General features: G+C 37.5%; 1 protein-coding gene across 5 annotated transcripts in view; it reads left to right on the forward strand.

Annotated features, from left to right (window-relative positions):
* Positions 1–23,190, forward strand: part of CDC14A (cell division cycle 14A) — a 185,339-nt gene that overhangs the window by 135,422 nt on the left and 26,727 nt on the right. For all 5 annotated transcript variants that reach the window (XM_060026310.1, XM_060026312.1, XM_060026302.1 and 2 more), the window contains one exon: positions 12,871–13,030. In XM_060026310.1, coding sequence (XP_059882293.1) covers positions 12,871–13,030 — 160 coding nt within the window. The remainder of the gene's footprint in view (positions 1–12,870; positions 13,031–23,190) is intronic.

Below are 23,190 nucleotides of genomic sequence, written 5' to 3' on the forward strand. Positions count from 1 at the left end.
ATGGACATAAAACATTATATTAGTTTCAGGTGTACAACATAATGATTCAATATTTGTATATATATTTTAGATATGAGTTCTTTGTCAGATGTATGTGCTGTATGTTTTTTAATGAGCAAAATTAAAAATTTTGCTGAAACTGATTTTTAAAAATTAACTTCTTATCCTGCAACCTTACTATTTTCATTCATTAGTCCTGGTAATTTTTTTTTTTTTCCTTTTTTCTCATTGCTAAGATTTCCATTACAGTGTTAGTTAGAAGTGGTGAAAATGGACATCCTTGTCTTGTTCTCAGTCTTAAGGGGAAGGCATTCAGTCTTTCATCGTTAAGTATGACGTTAGCTGTGGGGTTTTCATAGATGACCTTTATCTGAATGAGGAAATTACCTTCTCTTTTTAGTTTGAGAATTTTTATTAATAATGGGTATTGAATTTTGTCAGTTTTTTTCTACATTTATCAAGATAATCATAATCTTCTAATGTGAATTACATTGATTTTTGAATGTGGAGCTATGATGTGCATGATGTGCTATTATTTTTTCATATGGCTGGATTCAATATGCTAATATTTGTTAAGGATTTCTGTATTCATGAAGGACATTGGTATGTAATTTTCTTTTCTTGTAATACTTTGGTTAAGTTTTGGTATCAGGGTTATGCTGGCTTCATAAAACAAGTTGTGAAGCATTTCCTTTTCTATTTTCTACAAAGAATCTATGTATTAGACAATATTGGATTTGAGGGGGTGGGATGGGAAATTAGGGGACAAGAGAGTCATTTGGAAATAAGAGCCTGGTTGATGTTGGATTACCTGGAAGTGTTGATCGTCTGGTGTGACAAAGGTAGACCAGGATGTGAGCCATGATGGGTTTTGTTCTGAAAAGCTTTTAGAGCCAGATGGGTCATCAGTAGAGGCCAGAGGGTACGAGTCCTCTGATGACTTTCTACCCAGCAACTTCTGGGGTATGGTAACCAAGCGGATGAGGGACCACTTGCTTAGGTGGGTAGCAGAGGAGCATGAGGCGCCAAGGTAGTCTCCGCTCCTCTGCAGAGCGGTGCTGTGGTCTGCTGGAGGAGGTGCTGGGTCACAGGGAGCCTGGGGGGCTCTGGTGGTCAAGCACTTCTGTTCAGTTCCTTCCCTGACTTTTTCTAACCATCCTGCTGGGCAAGATTATTTAACATGCCTTTCTCTAACCATTCCAAACATGACCTCAAGCCTTCTTCCAAGCTACATTTTATGCCAGTAATGATTTTTCTCTTACCTTTCTCATGTTGCTCCTATTAGCTGATAAAAGTTTACTTCCTCTGTTACATATAAACCGTGAGAGGGAAAGGGTTCATTTATGGTTCTACTTTCTTTTAACAAGCTCCTAATGATAAAACTTTAAAATAATTTTCCATCTTGAACATTACTGTTACAATTTTCTGTTGGTTTTAAGTTTTTTTCAGTGGTCTTTAATATACCTGTCCATATCATTCTTGTCCCAGATTGCAGGGATGCCTCCTTTTCTCCCTCATTTCCTGCCTTCCTTCCTTCAACAACTATTTGTTGAAAGCCACTGGTAGGCAGTGTTCTTTGCACCTGGTAAGCTGCAGTGAAAGAGTAATTTCTGACCTATAGAGATGGAAGAAAAAGAAAGAGGAGGAGGAGAGGGGGAAGGGGGAGGGGAGGAAGAAGAAGGTGCAGGAGGGTTGATTGGTTGTGTGGTTAATAAACAAATGCATAAATTATATAGTTTCTCTGACCATGATTGGTGTGATGTAGAAAAATGAAGCACAGAAGAATAGGGGAAGGAAGAGAAGGCAGTTTTTTTTTTTTTTTTTTTGCGGTACGTGGGCCTCTCACTTTTGTGGCCTCTCCCGTTGCGGAGCACAGGCTCCGGATGCGCAGGCCCAGCGGCCATGGCTCACATGCCCAGCTGCTCCGCGGCATGTGGGATCTTCCTGGACCGGGGCACGAACCCGTGTCCCCTGCATCGGCAGGCGGACTCTCAACCACTGCGCCACCAGGGAAGCCCGAGAAGGCAGTTTTAAATAGCATGGTAGTGGTGGGGCTCATAGAAGACTTTTGAGCAAAGATCTCGAAGAACTGATAGAATAAATCGTGGGTGTTTTGGAGAAGAGGGTTTTCCTCTGAGGGAACAGCTGCTGAGGCTCTGAGTGGGAATGTGCCTGAGGACACCATGGCTGATGGGGAGAGCAAGGGAGGTGAGGCTAAGGGGAAAAAGGTCAGATCAGGCATCCTTCTAGGCCTTTGTAGGAGTTTGGCTTTTCTTTGCATGAGATGAAAAGTCAGCAGAGGAGGGTTTTGAGCAGAGGAGTGAAGTGATCCAACTATAATACACACACACACACACACTTTTTTAATTAAAATTTTTACTTTGGGATAATTGTAGATTAACATGCAGTTGTAAGAAATGACAGAAAGAACTCTTGTGTACCCTTTACCCACTTTCTCCTAATGCTACCATCTAGCAAAACTATAGTATAATATCACAATCAGGATATTGACACTGATACAGTTAAGATATAACATTTCCATCACTGCAAGAATCCCTCACATTGCCTTTTTATAGCTACTCTCACTTCCTCCCTGCCCACATCCCCTCCTTGACTCCTGACAACTGCCAATCTGTCCTTCCTTTATATATTTTGTCATTTCAAGAGTGTTATATATATGGAATTATAGAGCATGTAACCTTTCGGGCTTGGTGTTTTTCACTCAGTATAATTCTCTGGAGATTCCTCCAGGGTGTTGCATGTAGCAATAATTGTTCCTTTTTGTGGCTGAGTAGCATTCCAAGGTATGAATGTACTGCTGTTTGTTAACCATTCACCTGTTGAAGGACAGCTGAACTGTTTCCAGTTTTCAGCTATTATGAATAAAGATGCTATAAATGTTCATGTACAGGTTTGTTCAAACATAAGTTTTCATTTCTCTGGGTTAAGTGCCCAAAAGTGCAATTGCTGGACTGTATGGTACGTGTTTAGTTTTATAAGAAATGTCAAACTGTTTTCCAGAGTGGCTGTACCATTTTACATTTTCACCAGCAGTGTTTGAGTGGTAGAGTTTCTCTTCATATTTGCCAGCATTTTTTTTCAGCCATTCTGCTAGGTGTGTGATGATATATCTTCGTGGGTTTGGTTTGCATTGAAATTGTAAGTAATAATGAACAACTTTTCATGTACTTATTTGCCATCCCTATAACTTTTTGATGAAGCATCTGTTCAAATCTTTTGTTTATTCTTTGAGTGATTTGTTTTCTTATTATTGAGTTTTGAGAGTTCTTTAATGTTCTAGATACTAGTCCTTTGTCTGATAAATGGTTTGCAGATATTTTCTCTCAGTCTGTAACTTGTCTTTCATCCTCTTAATAGAATCTTTCACAGAGCAAAAGTTTTAAATTTTGATGAAGTCAAATTTATTAGTTTTTTCCTTTTTTAGATCATGCTTTTAGTATCAGATCTAAGATCTCTTTGCTTAGCCATAGATCCCAATAAGTTTGTGACTCCTTTTGAGTTACTTTTGTGTAAGATGTGAGACTTACGTCAAGGTTCTTTTTTTTTTTTTTGCCTATAGATGTCCAGTTGCTGTGGCACCATTTGTTGAAAAGGTTATTTTTTCTCCATTGAATTACTTTTACATCTCTGTCAACAATTAGATGGGCATATTTCTTTATTCTGTTCCATTGATGTATTTTTCTATTCTTCCTCCAATACTGTACTCTCTTGATACTGTACTTATGTAGAGAGCCTTAACAGAAGAATGACTCCTCCCATTTTTCATTCTTTAACAAAATTGTCTTAGCAATGCCAGTTTATTTTCTTTTCCATATAAATTTTAGAATAATCTTGTCCACATCTACAAAAATATCATTCTGCAATTTTGATGCAAATGTGTTAAATCGCTATATCAGTTTTGGGAGAATTGACATCTTTACTGTTGTTGAGTCTTCTAATCCATAAACACAATATGTCTTTTCATTTATTTATATCTTCTTTGATTTCTTTCATCATCATTGTTTAGCTTTCATCATATAAGTCCTGTTTTGTTAGATATACACCTAAGTATTTCAAATTTTTTGAGTGATTATAAATGATACTGTTTTTTTAATTTCAGTGTCCATGTATTAATTGCTCATACGTAGAAATACAATTGACTTTCTATCTATACTTATTTTGTATCCTGAAATTTAAGAGAGAGAGAGAAAGAAATGTGTGTGAATTCCTGGGGATTGCTGCATAGACAATCATGTCATCTACAAATAGGGAGAATTTTGTTACCTTTCCAATCTCTATGTCTTTTACTTCCCTTTTTTCCCTTGGTGCACCAGCTAGAACTTGAATAATTGTGGTGAAAATAGACACACTTCCCTTGTTCCCAGGCTTGGTGGGGGAAAATATCCAGGCATTCACCATGAAATATTAATTGGAGGTTTATCAAGTTGAGGAAGTTCCCCCCTATTTCTGTATTTCTGAGAGTTCTTATTATGAGCAGGTGTTGAATTTTGTCAGATGCTTTTTCTGCACTGATTGATATGATCATGTGATTTTCTTCTTTAGCCTGTTAATATGGTGGATTACACTGATTTTTTAAAAAAAAATTGAATGAGACCTACATCTCTGGAATAAACCCCACTTGATCTTATGAATGGGGAGTTTGCAAATATGATCAAGTAAAAGATCTCAGAGTGAAGAGATTATTCTGGATTATTCTGGTGGGTTCAGTGTAATCACAGGGACACAGGAGGAGTCAACTAGACAAGAAGGTGATGTGATGATAGAAACAGAGATTGGATTGAAGCTGGAGGACGGGACCATACACCAAGGAGTATGGGCAGCCACTGGTGGCTGAAAAAGGCAAGGAAACAGATTCTCCCTTCCTAGTCTCCAGAACGAACCAACCCTGCCAACAATTTGACTTTAGCTCAGTGAAGCTGATGATGGACTCCTGACCTCCACAACTGTATGAAAGTAAATATGTGTTCTTCTAAGCCACTAAGCTTGTGGTAATTTGTGATAGCAGCTTTGTTTAGAGAAGAAACTAATACATCTGTGTACATTGTATACATTTGGGTAGATAGTAAATATGTACAGTAAGATACACAGATCCTAATTTGAACATGTATATTCCAGACTTCTCTTATTCATCATATTTCTACTTTGGAGTATTTGATGTAGTAGAGTTGCATGATTGACATGTTATTTAAGGAAGATTGGGCTGCAGCAATGTATAAGATGAATAGAATGGAGGGAGATTGTAGTCAGAGAGGCTGAAAAGGAGACTACTACTAAAATCTAGGGGACAGGGACTTGTCAAAGGGGCTGGAAGTTAGACCGAAGAATTAGAGATGGGCACCAGGTCATTTCAAGGAAATAAATCTCAGGCTTTGAAGACTGACTAATGATATGAGAAATGAAGAGCGTGATGTCAGTGATGACGTAGAAGCATGAATAAGTAACAGGTTCATTAGGAAAGAAAGAGGATTAAAAAGTTTTCTAATAGGTTTTCATCTGTCGAAAATGACTGAACAAGTTAGAGGGATTGCATTCTTTCAGAAGTGAAAAATCCAGTCAGTGCTTTTTAGATAATGTTAATTCTAAATCTGTGACTTTAGGAAAGCTGGTTCGTCACATCGTGCTAGTCCTTGAACACCAAAGTGTACCCAGGTGTTGATTTCTATGCCTTGAAGAAACCTTCCTCTTAATGTCACCAGCAGTAAGAGAGATGTTTATTAAAATCCTTGTGAGCTGATGAATTTATGTATTGGCTGATCAAGACATCCCTTTTGTAACGGACTGAAATTTTATATTTACATTTTTTCTAGGATATAAATAAAGCTATTTGCAAAACAACCATCAGGTGTTTTTCTTCTACTTGAAGTTCATATTCTTAAGCTAAAAATACCATTCTGCACCCAAAATATGTCTTCTACCAAATATCCTCAAAGTTCTTAAAATGCTGCACAACCATGCCTCTTTTATTACTGAGACAAGTCTAAACTCATCCTTCTCAGAGAGAGCCTGTAGAATATATATAGTATATAGACGGGATCAGGCTGCTTATTTTTTTTTTTTTTTTTGGTGGTATGCGGGCCTCTCACTGTTGTGGCCTCTCCCATTGCGGAGCACAGGCTCCGGACGCCCAGGCTCAGCGGCCATGGCTTATGGGCCTAGCCGCTCCGCGGCATGTGGGATCTTCCCGGACCAGGGCACGAACCTGTGTCCCTGGCATCGGCAGGCGGACTCTCAACCACTGTGCCACCAGGGAAGCCCCAGGCTGCTTTTATGATTTGTTTTGTTGAATATTCACTGTGTGATACTATGCTGACCTCTGGATCATGATCCATTGAAGCTTTCATTCATTAGAAAGGGATCCTTGAGGGACAGGTATGCAGTTCCCATGGGGACTTTCAGCTCACAGAGATCCTTTACTTACGGGAACTGATATGATGTTGTTATTGTTTTTATTTTTTAAAATCCTCCTGAGGCAGTAAGAACTCAGAGCTTAAATCTGGATTCTGCAGGGAGTTCCGTATTTGCAAAGTAGAGCTTTCACTTTGAAGTTATCATTAAGAAAGCAATGTTGTGGCTGAACTCTTTTGTTCCTAAACCCATAAATCAGAAATTGCCCCATTCTGCTTTATTATCGTAGATATTTTCATCAACTTCCAGTAAGTTGGATATTTTTCAGCATTATAATTTAGTTATAAGCCTTCGGTTATCTGCAGTACTTCTCAGCTGTTAAAGTGTGTAACATTCATTTGGGGATTTTGTGAAATGCACTTTCCAACAAGCTCCCAGGTGATAACTATGCTACTGGTCCACCAACCACATTGTGTAACAAGAGTCTGTGGCTCATTTTTACTTGTAGGTATCAGCGTATACAACATTTAGTTTGGTGCTTATGGCATTTGGTTAGTTTCACAATTGGATTGAACAACAATAGAAATTAATAATTCAACCACTGGTTTTTATTTCAGGAAATTACTAAAAATAAGATGAAGAAAACCTGTTCAAGAAAATGGAAAAGTGCTTAAAAATGTCTAACAATAACTGCTTGGGTTTTAAATTATAATTTATTTATAGTATTTTTTTAAGATACATGGGCTAGGTCAAGAAATATGGATTAAATTTTTTTAATAATCTTTTTTGAAGATTTAAGAACTTGTCTTTCCTAAAATACAGTACTTAAATTTTGAAATATTGTGAACAAAAGAACTTAATAATAGACAATATTGTGATTTGTTTATTAAACTAACAAGCACATTGCATAGGTTTGAGTTTGCACTGTTTATTTGACAGTCATATTTTTGCAGTTACAGTTATATTGCTTTTCAGTATTTACTGTTGCATCATTTGATCCATTTATTGACTCTCAGTTGGCATTGAATCTATTGGCTAAGCAAAAATAAAATTCTAATATGGGTCTAAGTAAAAAGGATAAGGTATATGTAAGAATTTTTGGCAACGATGGCATCAGAAATTTATCTTGAAATACTCATATCAGTTACTGAAGATAGAAGATTGAATGGTTTTTGTTTTGTTTCCTTTTTTTTCTTATTAAAATGTTTTATTTGTTGACTGAATAATGCTAGTTCTATGTTTCCTGTGTAAAAGGGTTAGAGTTGGAAAAACAAAATGTAAGCCATAAAGCATTAGGTTTACTTATAAAGTTTGTACTTTGGTATGATACCAGTGATCTAGGTCCTAATTGTGGGGTTCTATCCCTAAATGAGAATTAGCTAGTTGAATCTTTTTGGGAATTCCCTAAGTCATTTTTTTCTCTCCTTGTGTATTTCAGAATCAAGAACTTTTCCCTACACCCTCATAAATTCTTTCTAAGCATCTTCCTATTGAATCTTCCATTCTTACTCTCCAAAGTAAGAGTAGAACTCCTTGAATACCTGTCTCCTTCCCACCCCCTGAATCTTGGGTACTGCTGTCTAGTCTGTCTTCCTTTGATATCAGGTTAGACCATTTCATTAGTCCAATTCTTTAAACCAGGAACTACTCTGTTTCCGAAAGAGCCCTGGGGCAGTGGAAGGAGGCACACAGGGCAGATTGGTGCTCAAGTCACAGCTAGAGGAGGCCTAGGTTGAGCTAGAGAGTTGGTTGGGTTTTTATATGAAATGACCAAATGGTGGCTTTGGATGGACACTGGGGTCAGGATTAGGTCATACTAGAAAAAATATGCATTGAGGATGGAAGAAGTGATGAAGAGGAAGAGTTAGGATGGTGTGGAGATGGGATTCGGTTACAGTCAGGAAAGTGAGAGAGAAGAGATCAGCCACAAACAGAAGCTGCTGCACTGTGGCTGCCACTGTGTTCTGAATTCAAAACCAGGAATATTTGTAACAATGCAACTGACCTGACTTTCTTTAGAGGAATTTTAAAAGCAGTTTTTGTTTTTTTTTAAAGACTCATGAAGGTTTTATATCAGAATTAGCTATGACTTGGCTCGTAATGAGGCGAAGTTAATTAGTTCTTTCCTTATGTCCCAGGCTTGGCTAGCCCAAACCTGACTAACCTAGGGCCAGGACATGGCCAAAAATAATGACCCTAGCACTGGTTACTTTTCTCAAGACTCCGTTCAAAGTTACTTCAAAGCACTTGTTCTTTTTTGGTAGAGGGTCAGTTATGTCACGCTCTCTCAGAAAATGCACTACTTTACTGGGGGATTTACTTTGAGTTGGTGTGTTAGCTTCACAGGATTTGATTTTTAAATGCTGAATACTTAAAAATACATGTTTTACTTCTTCTGTTTGAGATGAGGCTTTTAAGGAGTAATAGGCACCACAATAAAAGCTAACGTGGTTTCCACTGTCATTAAAAAAGGTATTTGCGTGAAGTGCTGCTTTTTCTTAAGGAGCACTTGAGTACAGCATCGCTCAGCAACACATAAATCAACTTTGACACCTTATCATCTGTATATTCAGGTTTAAATGAAGTCTTTCCAGTGGTGGGACAGATTGAGTCTTTTAAACTGAACAAGGGAAAGGTGTCATGTTGTCATCTTCATCTTTAGGTTGGCAGCAAGTTTATAACATTTTGGAATTAGAATTTTTTTCAATTTGTCCTCTTGGGCCTCCAGCTTCTCAGCTTCTGTTCCCTCTTCATGTTTTTTATACCTAAATATCCTTACAGGGTCTTCTCTTCAGTTCTGAGATCTAAGATAAGCCCCTTAGCATGGTGCGCAGAGCTTGCTAGGAGCTGCTTCCCTTCTCCTCTTCTCTGAAGCAGAAGGGCTTCAGCCAAGCCAAACAACAGTTTTCCATACATGCTGCGTTCTTTGATATCACTGTTTCTTCAAGCCCACATTGTTTTTTTTTGTTGGGGAATACTCTTGCTGACTAAGCCCTGCTCATCTTTCTAGATAATGTCTGGATTCTCAGACAACTTCAGTCTGATTCTTTCAGTTTGAGTTAAGGGCCCCTTCTCCTAGGCAAGCAAATCTTGGTCATAGGGCTTTAATATTGGATTTCAGTTGTTTACTTTTCTCATACTAACCTCGGAATTTCTTTTTTTTAAATTTATTTTTATTTTATTTATTTATTTATTATTCATTTATTTATTTTTGGCTGCATTGGGTCTTCGTTTCTGCTCGTGGGCTTTCTCTAGTTGCAGCGAGTGGGGGCTGCTCTTCATTGCGGTGCGTGGGCTTCTCATTGTGGTGGCTTCTCTTGTTGCAGAGCACAGGCCCTAGGCACATGGGCTTCAGTAGTTGTGGCTCGTGGGCTCTAGAGCACAGGCTCAGTAGTTGTGGTGCACAGGCTTAGTTGCTCCACGGCATGTGGAACCTTCCTGGACCAGGGATCGAACCTGTGTCCCCTGCACTGGCAGGTGGATTCTTAACCACTGTGCCACCAGGGAAGTCCTGGGAATTTCTTGAGGGACAGGAATTCTGTCTTATCTGTTTATCCCTGTCCTTTCTGGGTGTTTCATGTAGCTGATTTTTTCATTATCTGTGACAGGGCTGAGTTTTCTTTCCTTGTGAAGAAGTAGTTCTTTATTACTGGGGGGTTTTGACCAGAGGCCCAAGACCTCTATTATTTATAAATTTAACAGTTGTTTTTTTGAAGTATCCATACTGTGCCAAGGGCTGTGCTTTTGTTTACTACTACTGGAGGGATATAGATTCAAGCATCATATAAAAGGTTATGCTAGATGTAACAGTAAGTGAAAAAAGTTTGGAGGAGCAAAAAATTAAAGCAAGAATTTTTGAAGATACAAAGTATCAGGAAGGCTATTCCATGGTTTTATGAAGATTTCCACAAGGGGAGAAAAAGTTAAGAAGAGTTCGTTTTGAATACATATTTTTACAACTGGTATAGAAAAATTACCTCATCAATTTATGTATCCTAAGCTCAGGAAACACTCCTCAGTAGTTTGCTTCCAAGAAGCAAAAAAAATCTGCCATGATAGAAGGTAGATACTGCCATACTCCTTAGTGAATTGGTGTGTGTGGATTTCTGGAATTTTAATTTTATTCATATATTTAAAAAATTCACCAAATTTTTATTTTAAAATTTAATGTATTTAGAAACATTCTTTAATCTAGTTTCAATTTTAGAACAATGTTAGGAATGAAAAGTCAGTCTTGTATGTGGACAGCGTTTTATATCTATAGTGGCTATCTATATCTGTATCATATCTATCTCTACATCTATATATCTGTATCCATACAGGCTGTCTCAGAAATTATATCTAAAGGTATTTCTTTTTCTCTTTTGCTTTATTTGGAAAATATTGAAAAATGAGCAAAAAGTAAAAGAAAAACAAAATTTCTTATTTGAAAGTAGGGTAGGATATTATATTTAAAATAAAGAAAACCCCTCAACCATTCATTTCTACCCTATGCTGTTAACATTTGGGCACTTGTTCTCCTGACTTCTGAAGATGCTCTTGTTAACACAGTGTAGTCATGTGCTGCATGCTATCTTTTATGATAGCAACTTTAAAGGTTCCTTTTCAGAATTACTCTATCTTTGTTCTGCTTTGAGCTATATTTGTATTTATTTATTTTCAGATCATTTATTTTTTACAAAAGCAAACAAAGCACATTGTTTTTAAAAAGAGTAAAAAAGTGTAGACATTATGTAGTAGAAAGCAAAATTTTCCTTTGTCACTGTTCTTCAGGGTAACTCATTAATATTTTGGCATATAATCTTCTAAATAACTGTGAACTGTGAATTGTAACCTTTTTCCCTTTTGTTTTTGTTTTTTAATAACAGGGTCACACTTTCCACACTCTGTCACTTATATTATTCATTCACTAATGCTTTATTTCATAGCTACTCTGCCCTGTCACCACATGTGAGTCCATCCCAGGCTTTTTACTGACTACATAATATTTCACGGAATAGATCTACTGTAATTTAATAAGCTGTTGTCCATTAGGGTGTCTCCATTATTTTGCTATTAGAAATAACATTGTAACAAGTGTTTGTCTCTTGTACACAAGCGTGTATTTCTGTAGTGTAATACCTAGATATGGATTTGCTTGGTTGGAGGGATTGCATATGTAAAGTTTTGCTGTAATTTAAAGGATAAACTCTTCTTCAAGACTTTCAACAATTTTTAACTGTAAACAATAAAGTTCTGATTTGAGAATAAACATGGTTTAAAAGGAAAGACGGATTCCTGTTTAAAAGGAAAGATGGATTCCTTTCCTGAGGGCTCAATGAGACAGTACATTTCAGGGAGGGTTATTTGTTTTTCTCCTCATGTTTTAACCTGGATTTTCTGTGATATGTAGAACCTTTGAGAGAAAGTATTACTCGGTCTCCCTGCTGCTTTAAAAAAGAAATCTATGTTCTTATTGGTGGCATCTCCCTGATAATGCTATTATTTCATTGCATGTTGGTATTCCTTGTGATGAACAATAATGTTTTTGGTTGAATTCTAATCTGTACAGTATGGTATAGTACAGAACAAAAACTGTTCTGTGGGGTAATTTATCTTAAAAGAAATACATGAAGGTGACTCGATCAATAAAAATAGTAGCCCCAGATTGTCATTTTACTTACACATTTAAGTTCTTTTCTTATAACCTTGAAAACAGTTGTAAATATGTCTTGTTTGAATAAAGGAAAGCTTATAGATGAACGTCAAATACATTTTCTTTTTCCAAAAGGATCATCTAATTGAGCCTATAAACCTTATTTTTAGGTTATAAGAGTGGGTTTGTAAAGTTATATGTTCATGGCTTTTCATGATACCACATACAATTAGGTGTTTGGTACTTTTTTAAGGTACTATCTCCATCTAACTTAAGTTTATTCACCACATCTTTGAGTCCATTTCACTCCAGCTATTTTTACAGATGTATCAAATTGCTATTTGAGAACTATATTACAGATTTCAAATTCATGTTTAAAAGACAAATTGGCTCACTGTCTTTATGGCTGTGGAATTTGTCTTAAACACTGGGAACCTTAATAGTCAACCCATGTAGGGCTATATAGACATATATTGGAAGAAGGGTTTTGTATTTAATATATAACTTTATTTATTTTTTGAATTTTATTTTATTTTCTTATACAGCAGGTTCTTATTAGTTATCCATTTTATAATCCCAATCGCCCAATTCAGCACACCACCATCCCCACCCCCCTGCGGCTTTCCCCCCTTGGTTGTTCTCTACATCTGTGTCTCAATTTCTGCCCTGCAAACCAGTTCATCTGTACAACTTTAAATAATTTATTTTGGCATTCAGAAAATGACTTTATTTTTCTTTAAGACTTTATAATTTTTCTAGTCTGATCTGCAAATGTCTATCTGCTAATCTTTTTGTCTATAAGATATACTTTTGAGGAGGTGATACTCATTTATTTCAAAGATTATTTTGTTTTTTTCTCCTTTTTACAGGAAACAGGCATCGTTGTGGGTCCAAGGAGACATTTTCCGATCCAAACTGAAAAATAGACCATCCAGTGAAGGAAGTATTAATAAAATTCTTTCTAGCTTGGATGATATGTCTATTGGTGGAAACTTATCTAAAATACAAAACGTGGAGAGATTTGGAGAGGTGAGTTTTTTCCAGGAAGATTTTTGTGTCTCCTTAAGACTAACGTTCTGCATTTCTTTGTTTCCCAATTGAACACATATAACATAGCCACATCTCTTGTCTGAATGCTGCAGTACTAAATTTTTAGGCATGGAGTCAACACCTATAAAGTAATAATAAAAGCAAAGAAAGCAATTATCCTTAAAAAGAAAAAAGCTGTAATTTAAGGAGTACAATTATAAAGGAGTCTACTCTGGTTTGGAAAATACTTACAAAAAAGAAATAGAAAAGCAAACTTTCTCTTTTAAAATGGAAATAGATATCAACAAGAAAAATCTTAATGGGACAGTTGGATATTATATACCATAAGTGGTACATTGAAGCCTCAAATTCATGATTTCTAAAGTAAGTCCAGAGTTGAAAACATAATCAGGGGCAACTTTTTTTTTCTTTTAAATTGAGACTCCATTATAAACAAACCACTTTAAACAATTGACATACATCGTCTGATTTAATCTCCATAACTACCTGGTGAGTTAGTCAATATTATCTCTATTTTATAATAAGGAAATTGAATATTAGAGAAGTTCTCAGTGTCAGAAACATGATTCAGTCCAGGTCTATCTGATTTCAAACCCATATTTTTTTCTATTATACTTGCTACCTCAATAAAAATGACAGTGATTCACTAAGAATTAAGATCATGGGCATTTTTGGAGGTAGAAGCAACCTTGAAATAATTTGTTCTAGTTTCCTCTCTTATGTGGATCAGAAACCCGGGTCGCACAAAATTTTTTACTTGCCCAAGTTTGCAGTGTTTTCAAGTAGTGGGGCCACCTTAAGAGCTGGTAGTCTGACTCCTAGTTTAGCTCTGTCTACCACAATATGCCTGAGGTGAAGCTAAGCACCTAGTTTATATTTATATTTTTATGTCACTAAAGGGGCAAAAAAGCTATTAAAATATTTAAGTAGCAAGTGTAGGTTTACATTCAATTAGGCAGTGACCCATTAGACATGGACAAGGACCTTGAACAAGCTTAGCCCTCAAGGATGGAAAGAATGCATCATAGCTCTGTTAGGTCAACAATTGGCATCCCAAACAGATTTTTTTTCACCAGGAAAGATAACAAGAGTGCTCGGAGATAGGGAGTGTTTTCTTCAAGAGGAAGGATGGGGACTGCTGGAGGAACTGAGTTTTCAACCCTGTGGTATGTTCTCCAGGACAGCCACTGATGAAGTGGCTAAGTTTACTGGTTTGAGTCATCTGTCCTGACCAAGCATAAATCTTATTAGCCAAGGTCGTGTTGATGTTCAGAGCCCTTGTAGACCTTTTCTTGTCTCTGTGTTATGGTTTGGCCTTTTCAAAGCAAACAAAAAGGATCTGGACTGACATTTTAATGAGATAATGTAGCTAAACAAGAACACTTTGTTGCTCTGGTCAGCATTTCCTCCCCAGGTTTGAGTTCAAGTAAATAAGGCTTTTGAGTTATGACCTCTGAAGAGGCACATATGAAACCCATCCATCTATCTGAGAAATATATTTATCTTGCAGGAACATAATGCTTTTTATATCATAATCTGTATTAAATTAACATCTGGTAGTTAGAACATTTCATTCTCATACTTTTTTAGATCCCAGTTTGTTGAACTTGAGACTGATTAACATTTATTTATCACTGGAAGGGTGATGAATGCAATATGATTGAAATTTAAAATAAGTCAGTTTGAAATATGAGCATATATTCAGATGTTGGCTGTTTTACCTCGTTCCTATTTCCCACCCCCCAAATTAATTACTTAGCTCTCATTCAGAAGTGCTATTATTTTTGAAATTAGAGGACAGAAATGAAAGAGTCCAGAAATACTAGAGAACGATGGTGTGGTTAAGATTGTAGACAGTGACATACCTATGGGTTTTGGACGACTTTATAGTTAGGTGATGCTTTGTGCAAGTACCTCTTCTGATTCTGACCTTTTTATTGCTATGCTTATCTGGTGCTGTCTCCATGAATATGGGGAGTTAGTTTACTCAAGTGAGTGTAACAGAGTTAGTGATTCCTTTATCATTCTTGTGAATTCCAGTTGGGAAAATACGTCAAGAATGCTGCTTCTACCAATGTTCAGGATAGAAGCCCATGGAAATCCTGGATTTATTTAGTTTATATACAGAGAAAGTGCAAAAAGCCAGTGTTCTTCTAGAGGTATTTTTTTTTAAGTCAAAAGCAGAGATAGCAAATTATTTTTTGATTTCTATGCCTATAGGAATTTTCCTGTGATTGGTTATTAGGAAGCTTGGGAAGCTCCGTAGTTACCTGATTTGGGGAGCTTGAATGTATAGTTTTTCAGTGCTTACGGGGTGGGTAAAAGGAAAATAATCAAGAGTATGAACCAGAATGATTCAGGCCATAGTAATGGAGTAGGTTGTGGCTTTAATGAATTCTCTTCGCCCACTTAGAGTTATGAGAAATCTTTTAAAAATAGAGGCTTTTCCTTTATTGAACCTGGTCTTCAGTGCTGGGCTAGGAACTATGTAATGTACACAGCCCATCCTGTGGGTCTGGAGGGGGCTCCCTGCTTCACGGCCCTGCCTTGCACTGTCCTTTTCCTCCATGGTCCTTACCTCGCCTTCCTTGCTGGGCAATACGCTTTGTAAGGATGGAGGCTTCTATCTGCTCTCATCATAAGTCTATTCCTAGCCCACAGGGCCTTCGTAAATATTACCTGAATGAGTGAAGGCTGACAGTTTCACAGAAAACAAACAAGAATACAGACATGAAACTGGTAATAATCCAAGCTATCCAAGGGTAGCATATGCTCAAATATAAAATAGTACCAGCAATAAGTGCTCATTTTGACATTGAGTGGCCTTAGGATCCATTCTGTATTGGGGTTATTAAAAAATGGCTTTAAATGGAATCTAATGCACTTTCTTTACAGTGCCAGATGTATAAGGAGTTAAATGAGGAGCTTACGGGGCAACAACAACCACCTAAATGGCACCTACTATGTGCCTGGCACTGTCCTAAGCACTTTATTACATGGACTAATTTTAGGCCCTAGAAGAGCTGTATGAAACAGGCACCTTTACAAGGTCCATTTCACAGATGACATAACTGAGGTAGAGGAAGTTAAGCTGCCTGCCCAAGATCACAAAGTACAGAGTGGAATTGTCATTTGAACCCAGGCACTCTGGCTCCGGAGTTGGCCTCTGACCCTGAGGCCTCTCACTGTACTGTGCTGCCTCTCCACTGGGTCCTCTCTGTGGCTCTAGTACATTGCATACAGTCATTTTGGACATAACCTTAGCCAACGTGTCCTCATAAATTTCTCCTGGAACTGCAATTGCTTTTATCTTTTTCCTACTCTAGGGTGATAGTCCAGTATTAGCACACCAGTCAGTGTGTACTCTTGAGTTAGAGATATTAATTAGATACAGGTGCTGCTGACGTTTAGCCGTGAGTTACCATGATTTATAAAATCCTTTGCCTATGAGCAGGGTACATCTTTAAAAAAATCTATGAAATAAAAATTAAATCTCTAAGGCCCTACTTTTAAGCACCTTTCTTTCCACTCTTAGGCCCACTAAGGCATTCCAGGTCCAATCTGAAAGCCGCAGGGATCCACCAGAGGCTATCAGTAAGGGGAGTGACAGTACACAGATTCACCCTTTGAGGAGCTCACCCTGGCTGTGCTGTGGAAGGGGTGCTGGTGTCTGTGTGTGGCCCGGGGTTGGAAGGCCAGGGAGTTGGTCATGAGGCAGTGGTCCAGGTGACGAGGTCTGAACCAGTGGCAGGGAAAAGGAAGAGGAGACGAATTTGGGGAGCTCTGATAAATCCAAACTTTTTATTGATCAGAAACAATTTATGAAGGTGACCTCTTTGCCTTTCTCCAACTTTTACATCTCATAGGTTTAACATCTGAGAGATGAAAAGAATTTTAGAGATGACCCAGTCATTTTTCCTTGCCAAATCATTTAAATCTGCTAAAAATTCCATTTTTGTCTTTTTCTTTCAGTCCTTAGATTTCTATTTTTACTTGTTTCTATTTCAAACTCTCCTTTTATGTCATTTTTCTATTATAACTCTTCCATCTTTATTCCATAGTGTGCTATATTTCATCTAAAATATCTTTTCTTAATGGCATACACAATGGCCTCCCTAGTAGTTTTCTCTGTTACCATTTTATTAATGGTAACATTAGTAAATAAATTTATTAATGTGTTGGTCAGTAATTTATCCAACTGAAATCTGTGGGCACAATTTAATTTATTTGATTTTCATCTTGTCTGCATATAGAGAACAACTGGTGGAATAAAATACATCTTCATATTTTATGCTATTTGTTCTTTAGCTAGACCATCACCTATAAATAACAATATCTTTAAAAATTCTCCTTCTTTATGTGTTTTAGTTGGCTCTATTTTCCTGTCTTTATGTAGGGCAGGCTTGTATCCAGAAGAAAACGCACTGATGCTCAGACCCTCCAGAGGGCGACAGGGGGTCTGAGAACAGACCCCCGTCCTTGGGGGAGCCAAGATATCAGGGTCTTCCCTGAACTAGGCTTCTTCACCATTGCCAGCAATCGTGTGGCTTTGTTTCAGGGGATCTGCTGCTTCCAGAGTAGCTGAGAGCAAGAGGGGGGCTACACTGGGACTCTGGGGAAAGGGGCTGGAGCCCAAGAGCACACAGAGGCCTGGGTTAAATTCTCGGCATTTATCGTTTGTGACTTTGTTCATCGTTAGTCATCATGAGGAATGAATTTGGTATAAAGAATGCGGTATAACAGTACCTGATGAGAAAGATCTTCAAACTGCCCTCGGTCCCCCAGTTCTTGGGATTGATTTATGCCTCATGACAAATGGAACTCTATTTTCTAATATACTTTTCCCCACGCAGGCACTTGTGACCTAGTATATATTATAAGTACCCTGATAAATACAGGGGTTGGTTATATTCCTGTCTGCGTAGCTTATTCAGGATTCCAGGAGACCAAAGTCCTCTTCTATATAGTTTTTTTTTCTTTTTATAAAAGTATTTTTTATTGAAGTATAGTTGATTTACAATGTTCTGTTAATTTCTGCTGTACAGAAAAGTGATTCAGTTATATATATATATATATATATATACACATTCTTTTTTTAATATTCTTTTCTATTATGGTTTATCATAGGATATTGAATATAGTTCCCTGTGCTATACAGTAGGACCTCGTTGTTTATCCATTCTATATATAAAAGCTTGCATCTGCTAACCCCAACTTCCCATTCCATCCCTCCCCAACCCCCTCCCACTTGGCAACCACCAGTCTGTTCTCTATGTCTATGAGTCTGTTTCTATTTCATAGATAGGTTCATTTGTGTCACATTTTAGATTCCACACATAAGTGATATCATATGGTATTTGTCTTTCTCTTTCTGACTTCATTTAGTGTGATAAGCTCTAGTTGCATCCATGTTGCTGCAAATGGCATTATTTTGTTCTTTTTTTATGACTGAGTAGTATTCCATTGTATATATGTACCACATTTTCTTTATTCATTCATCTGTTGATGGACATCTAGGTTGTTTCCATGTCTTAGCTATTGTGAATAGTGCTACTGTGAACATAGGGGTGCATGTATCTTTTTGAATTATAGTTTTGTTGATATATGCCCAGGAGTGGGATCGCTGGATCATATGGTAATTCTATTTTTAGTTTTCTGAGGAACCTCCATACTGTTTTCCACAGTGGCTGCACCAACTTACATTCCCACCAACAGTGTAGGAGGGTTCCCTTTTCTCCACATCCTCTCTAGCATTTGTTATTTGTAGACTTTTTAATGATGGCCATTCTGACCAGTGTGAGGTGGAACCTCATTGTAGTTTTGATTTGCATTTCTCTAATAATTAGTGATGTTGAGCACCTTTTCCTGTGCCTATTGGCCATCTGTATTTCTTCTTTGGAGAAATGTGTATTTAGGTCTTCTGCCCATTTTTCGATTGGGTTGTTTGTTTTTTTGTTGTTGAGTTGTATGAGCTGTGTATTTTGGAAATTAAGCCCATGTTGGTTCATCATTTGCAAATGTTTTCTCCCATTCTGTAGGTTGTCTTTTCTTTTTATGGTTTCCTTTGCTGTGCAAAAGCTTGTAAGTTTGATTAGGTCCCACTTGTTTATTTTCGTTTTTATTTCTGTTGCCTTGGGAGACTGATCTAAGAAAACATTGGTATGATTTCTGTCGGAGAATGTTTTGCCTGTGATCTCTTCTAGGAGTTTTATGGTGCCCTGTCTTATGTTTAAGTCTTTAAGCCATTTTGAGTTTATTTTTGTGTGTGGTGAGAGGGTGTGTTCATTGATTTACATGCGGCTATCCAACTTTTTCAGCACCACTTGCTGAAGAGACTGTCTCTTTCCCATTGTATATTCTTGCCTCCTTTGTCAAAGATTAATTGACCGTAGGTGTGTGGGGCTTTTTGTTTCTTAATTTTGTAATTTAAATGTGTTTTGAATAACATTGTATATAACTATTTTTGTCAAGAGTTTGAAGGCTGTTAATCATTTACTAAGAATTTTATAACTCATATATTTTATATTCTTAGTCCTAAAAATGGCTAAAACTTCTTACAGTAGCCACAGAAATAAAATAAGGGGAGATAGGTTGAGACAAAAAAAACCATGATTTATATTTTAGCAGATATTTTTCAGACCTGTACTGTGTGTCCAGATCTTTTCCCCTCCCTCCTCCTTCTCCAGGTCCTGAGTTCCAGGCAGTTTCTCCTACCTTAATCCAATCTGTCCTCTCTCACTAGACCACTGCTGTGCCCCCCGCCCCCAGTCTTGATCTCTCTGAGTTATTCTCCTCACATTAATCAACTGGAAGGAAATATTTACAACACATTCAAATGAAAGTTTTTTTTATTTTAATGTAAAGAGCTCTTAAGAAATCAATGTGCGGCTTCCCTGGTGGCTCAGTGGTTAAGAATCCACCTACCAATGCAGGGGACATGGGTTTGAGCCCTGGTCCGGGAAGATCCCACATGCCGTGGAGCAAGTAAGCCCGTGTGCCACAACTACTGAGCTTGTGCTCTAGAGCCTACGAGCCACAACTACTGAGCCCACACGCCTAGAGCCTGGGCTCCACAAGAGAAGCTACCGCAATGAGAAGACTGCGCACCACAACGAAGAGTAGCCCCTGCTTGCCTCAACTAGAGAAAGCCCGTGCACGGCAATGAAGACCCAATGCACCCAAAAATAAATAAAGAAAATAAATAAATTTATAAAAAATATCAATGTGAAAACTCTATGTACACAAATAAAAGAAAATGGGGGCCCTTATGGTTGGTAAATATAAAAAAATGTGCTACTTCTCTAGGAATGAAAGAAACACAGATGCTATTTATGCCTATCAACTTGTATGAGATTAAAGAAATGTATGCAGTATTAGCAAGGGTTTGGGGATTAAAAAGCTCTTAAACATTGCTATTTGGAGTTTAAAATGGTGTAGCCTTTCTGGAGGGCGGTTTGATAACATGTAGCAGGAGACTTTAATCTAGCAATTCCACTTCTATGCATTTATCTTAAGGCAATAATAATAGGACAGTGTTCAGAAACCATGTGTTTATAGAAGGATGTTTGTTGGAACTGTTTATAGTGATGAAAGACAGCAAACAGCCTGACTTAGGGCAAAATATATAAAATTTGATACATCTCAACAATGGAATTTTATGGAGCAATAAAACATGATACTGTAGAAGATTTTTAAAATTTACCCTGAAACACTTCTGTAGTATATTTAAGTGAAAAAGTAGGTTACAAAGCAGCATGTATAATTCAACCTCCTTTTGAGAGGAAGAAATGTGTTGGTGGGTATGTATAGATAGCACAGGGGAAAGTCTGGAAGACTGTATGACAGAATGCTAATGTGCTTTACTTTGATGGTAAGTATGTAGGTGGCTTTAATATTTTTTTAATCTCTTTTCTGTAGTTTGTTGTTACCTATGACAAACAAGTATTATATGGTAAAATATATATATTTTTTCTTTGGAAAAGACATGGTTTCCTTCTCCAGAGGTTGAGAGCTGGGACTTAATATATAATGTTTTCATTTTCTTTGAGAGCCAGTGTACCTAAGTAAACTCCTTAAGGAGCTTAAGAAAAAATATATTAATTCTGGGTAGTTAGGTACATGGCTGGCTGTTACATCATTTTGTTGTTTTCTACGTGTTTGAAATGTATTATAATTTAAAATTTTTTCACCTTTAAGATTTACAATAAAGTGGGAGAAATAAACACATGTAAAGTAACTATAATATAAATATACTGTTACTTCCTTTAACTGTATATTTTAAAATTAATTTTTATTTTAGAAAATAATATATGACCGCAGTTTTAGAAATAGCAAAAGTATTGAATTCTAATAAAAAATCAGTTCCCTATCCCACCTTTCTGTATCCCCAGACCCATTCTCAAACGGGAGAAACGTGTAAGCAAATTAACTGCCAAATTTCTAAATATCTTTTTTTGCGGTATGCGGGCCTCTCACTGTTGTGGCCTCTCCCGCTGCGGAGCACAGGCTCTGGATTCGCAGGCTCAGCGGCCATGGCTCACGGGCTTAGCCGCTCCGCGGCATGTGGGATCTTCCCGGACGGGGGCACGAACCTGTGTCCCCTGCATTGGCAGGCAGACTCTCAACCACTGCGCCACCAGGGAAGCCCTAAATATCTTGCTATAATGCTACTTTTAAAAGCTTATCAATTTCGGACATTTTTCTATTCCCTCCTGGTTATGGTAGATAGGATTAGTTCTCCTACCTTGCTATCACCTCTACTTCCCCTAGCTTCCCAATATAGCTATATTATAATTTTTGGTTAAACCCAAATAATGTATACATTATTACAAATATTGCTCACTGTTGAGCTTAGTAGCCCACTATGACTGATTTCTTTGTTGAAGCTCCTTTTTTCCCCCTAGAGTTATTTGCTCTTTTTATTTGTGTAGTTTTCTATATATCTGGGAAAAGAGAATGCTACTCTCCCCTCCTCCCCAAATTGTGCCAAGCAATTAAAATTTTTTTTAAAATCTCAACACAGCAAAAAAATCTTAACCAAGTCTGTTGTTTTCCTGAAGACACTTCTGCCTTCCAACCTGAACTAATTGTTCTACAGCCCAAATATAGAGTTCTGACCCAAGGCCTTCTCTTCACACTTCTCAGTTGGATCCCTAATTTTCCTGGATCTCATGTTGTCTTCTTTCCTTCTCATGAAGCATATCCTATAATAGTTTTCGCAGAAAGATTGTCAGAGAGGTAAATTTTGTACTTTTACTCTACTTTTACACTTGACAGATAGGTTGAATATTGCAATTTCAAGTTGAGAATTACTTTTCCTTAGAATTTTGAAGGCATTTTAGAGCTGAGAACGCAAAGATCCTCCTAGTTGAATAGACAAACATGCTTTCCTGGCTTTCTCACTAAGGCACTCATTAGACAGTGAAACGGATTGTGGTGTGGATCCGGTCCGACCTTCAAGAAGCTCTCCTTGCCAATCTTATGAAGGCTTACATACTTCTTGATACCCCCTCATATTTTGGAGCCTCTTGGCTATGTGCTTGTCCTTCTGTCAGGCACACGTAACTGTGACCAACCCAGCATGTTGGGTGCTAGATGAAGCTAAGCTCAGCTTCTCAGGTGTTACTATCCTGCTTGCAAGCCTAGCCTTCAGGCATGCCTGATTTCTGTTCCTACAGGCTTCCTTGGGTGGTAGTAGATTTCCCCCCACTGGGATTGTATGGACAAAGATGAATGATATAATTGATTCCTCGGGACTTTATAGGTGGGCATCTCTTAATAATTCTAAGAGAACCCCCGACTTTGGGGTTCCACGGTCCTGTGACTGTTAAATCAGAGTTCTTTGCCAGCACAGCCCTTCCTGTGACCTTGGCTTGACTTGCTTCGCTTGTACTCATTCTTTAAGACTCAGCTAAGGGATTGTCGTCTCCTCTGGGAAGCTTTCATCTTCATTTCTTTTTCTTTCCTATTAGCTGTGTATTTTGTATGTCTTTTTTTTTTTTTTTTTTTTAAATCAGAGCCGTAGTGGTGAGGTGTGGTCTTTTTACCCAGGACATGCCTACTGAGCCCCAGATGAATCCATGGACCCCAAAATAGATGGCAAGGAACAAAAAAGTGTTTTGATTCAGGAATGGCTGTCA

This window comes from Delphinus delphis, chromosome 1 (genome assembly GCF_949987515.2).
Source record: "Delphinus delphis chromosome 1, mDelDel1.2, whole genome shotgun sequence".
NCBI classification, from domain to species: Eukaryota; Metazoa; Chordata; class Mammalia; order Artiodactyla; family Delphinidae; genus Delphinus; species Delphinus delphis.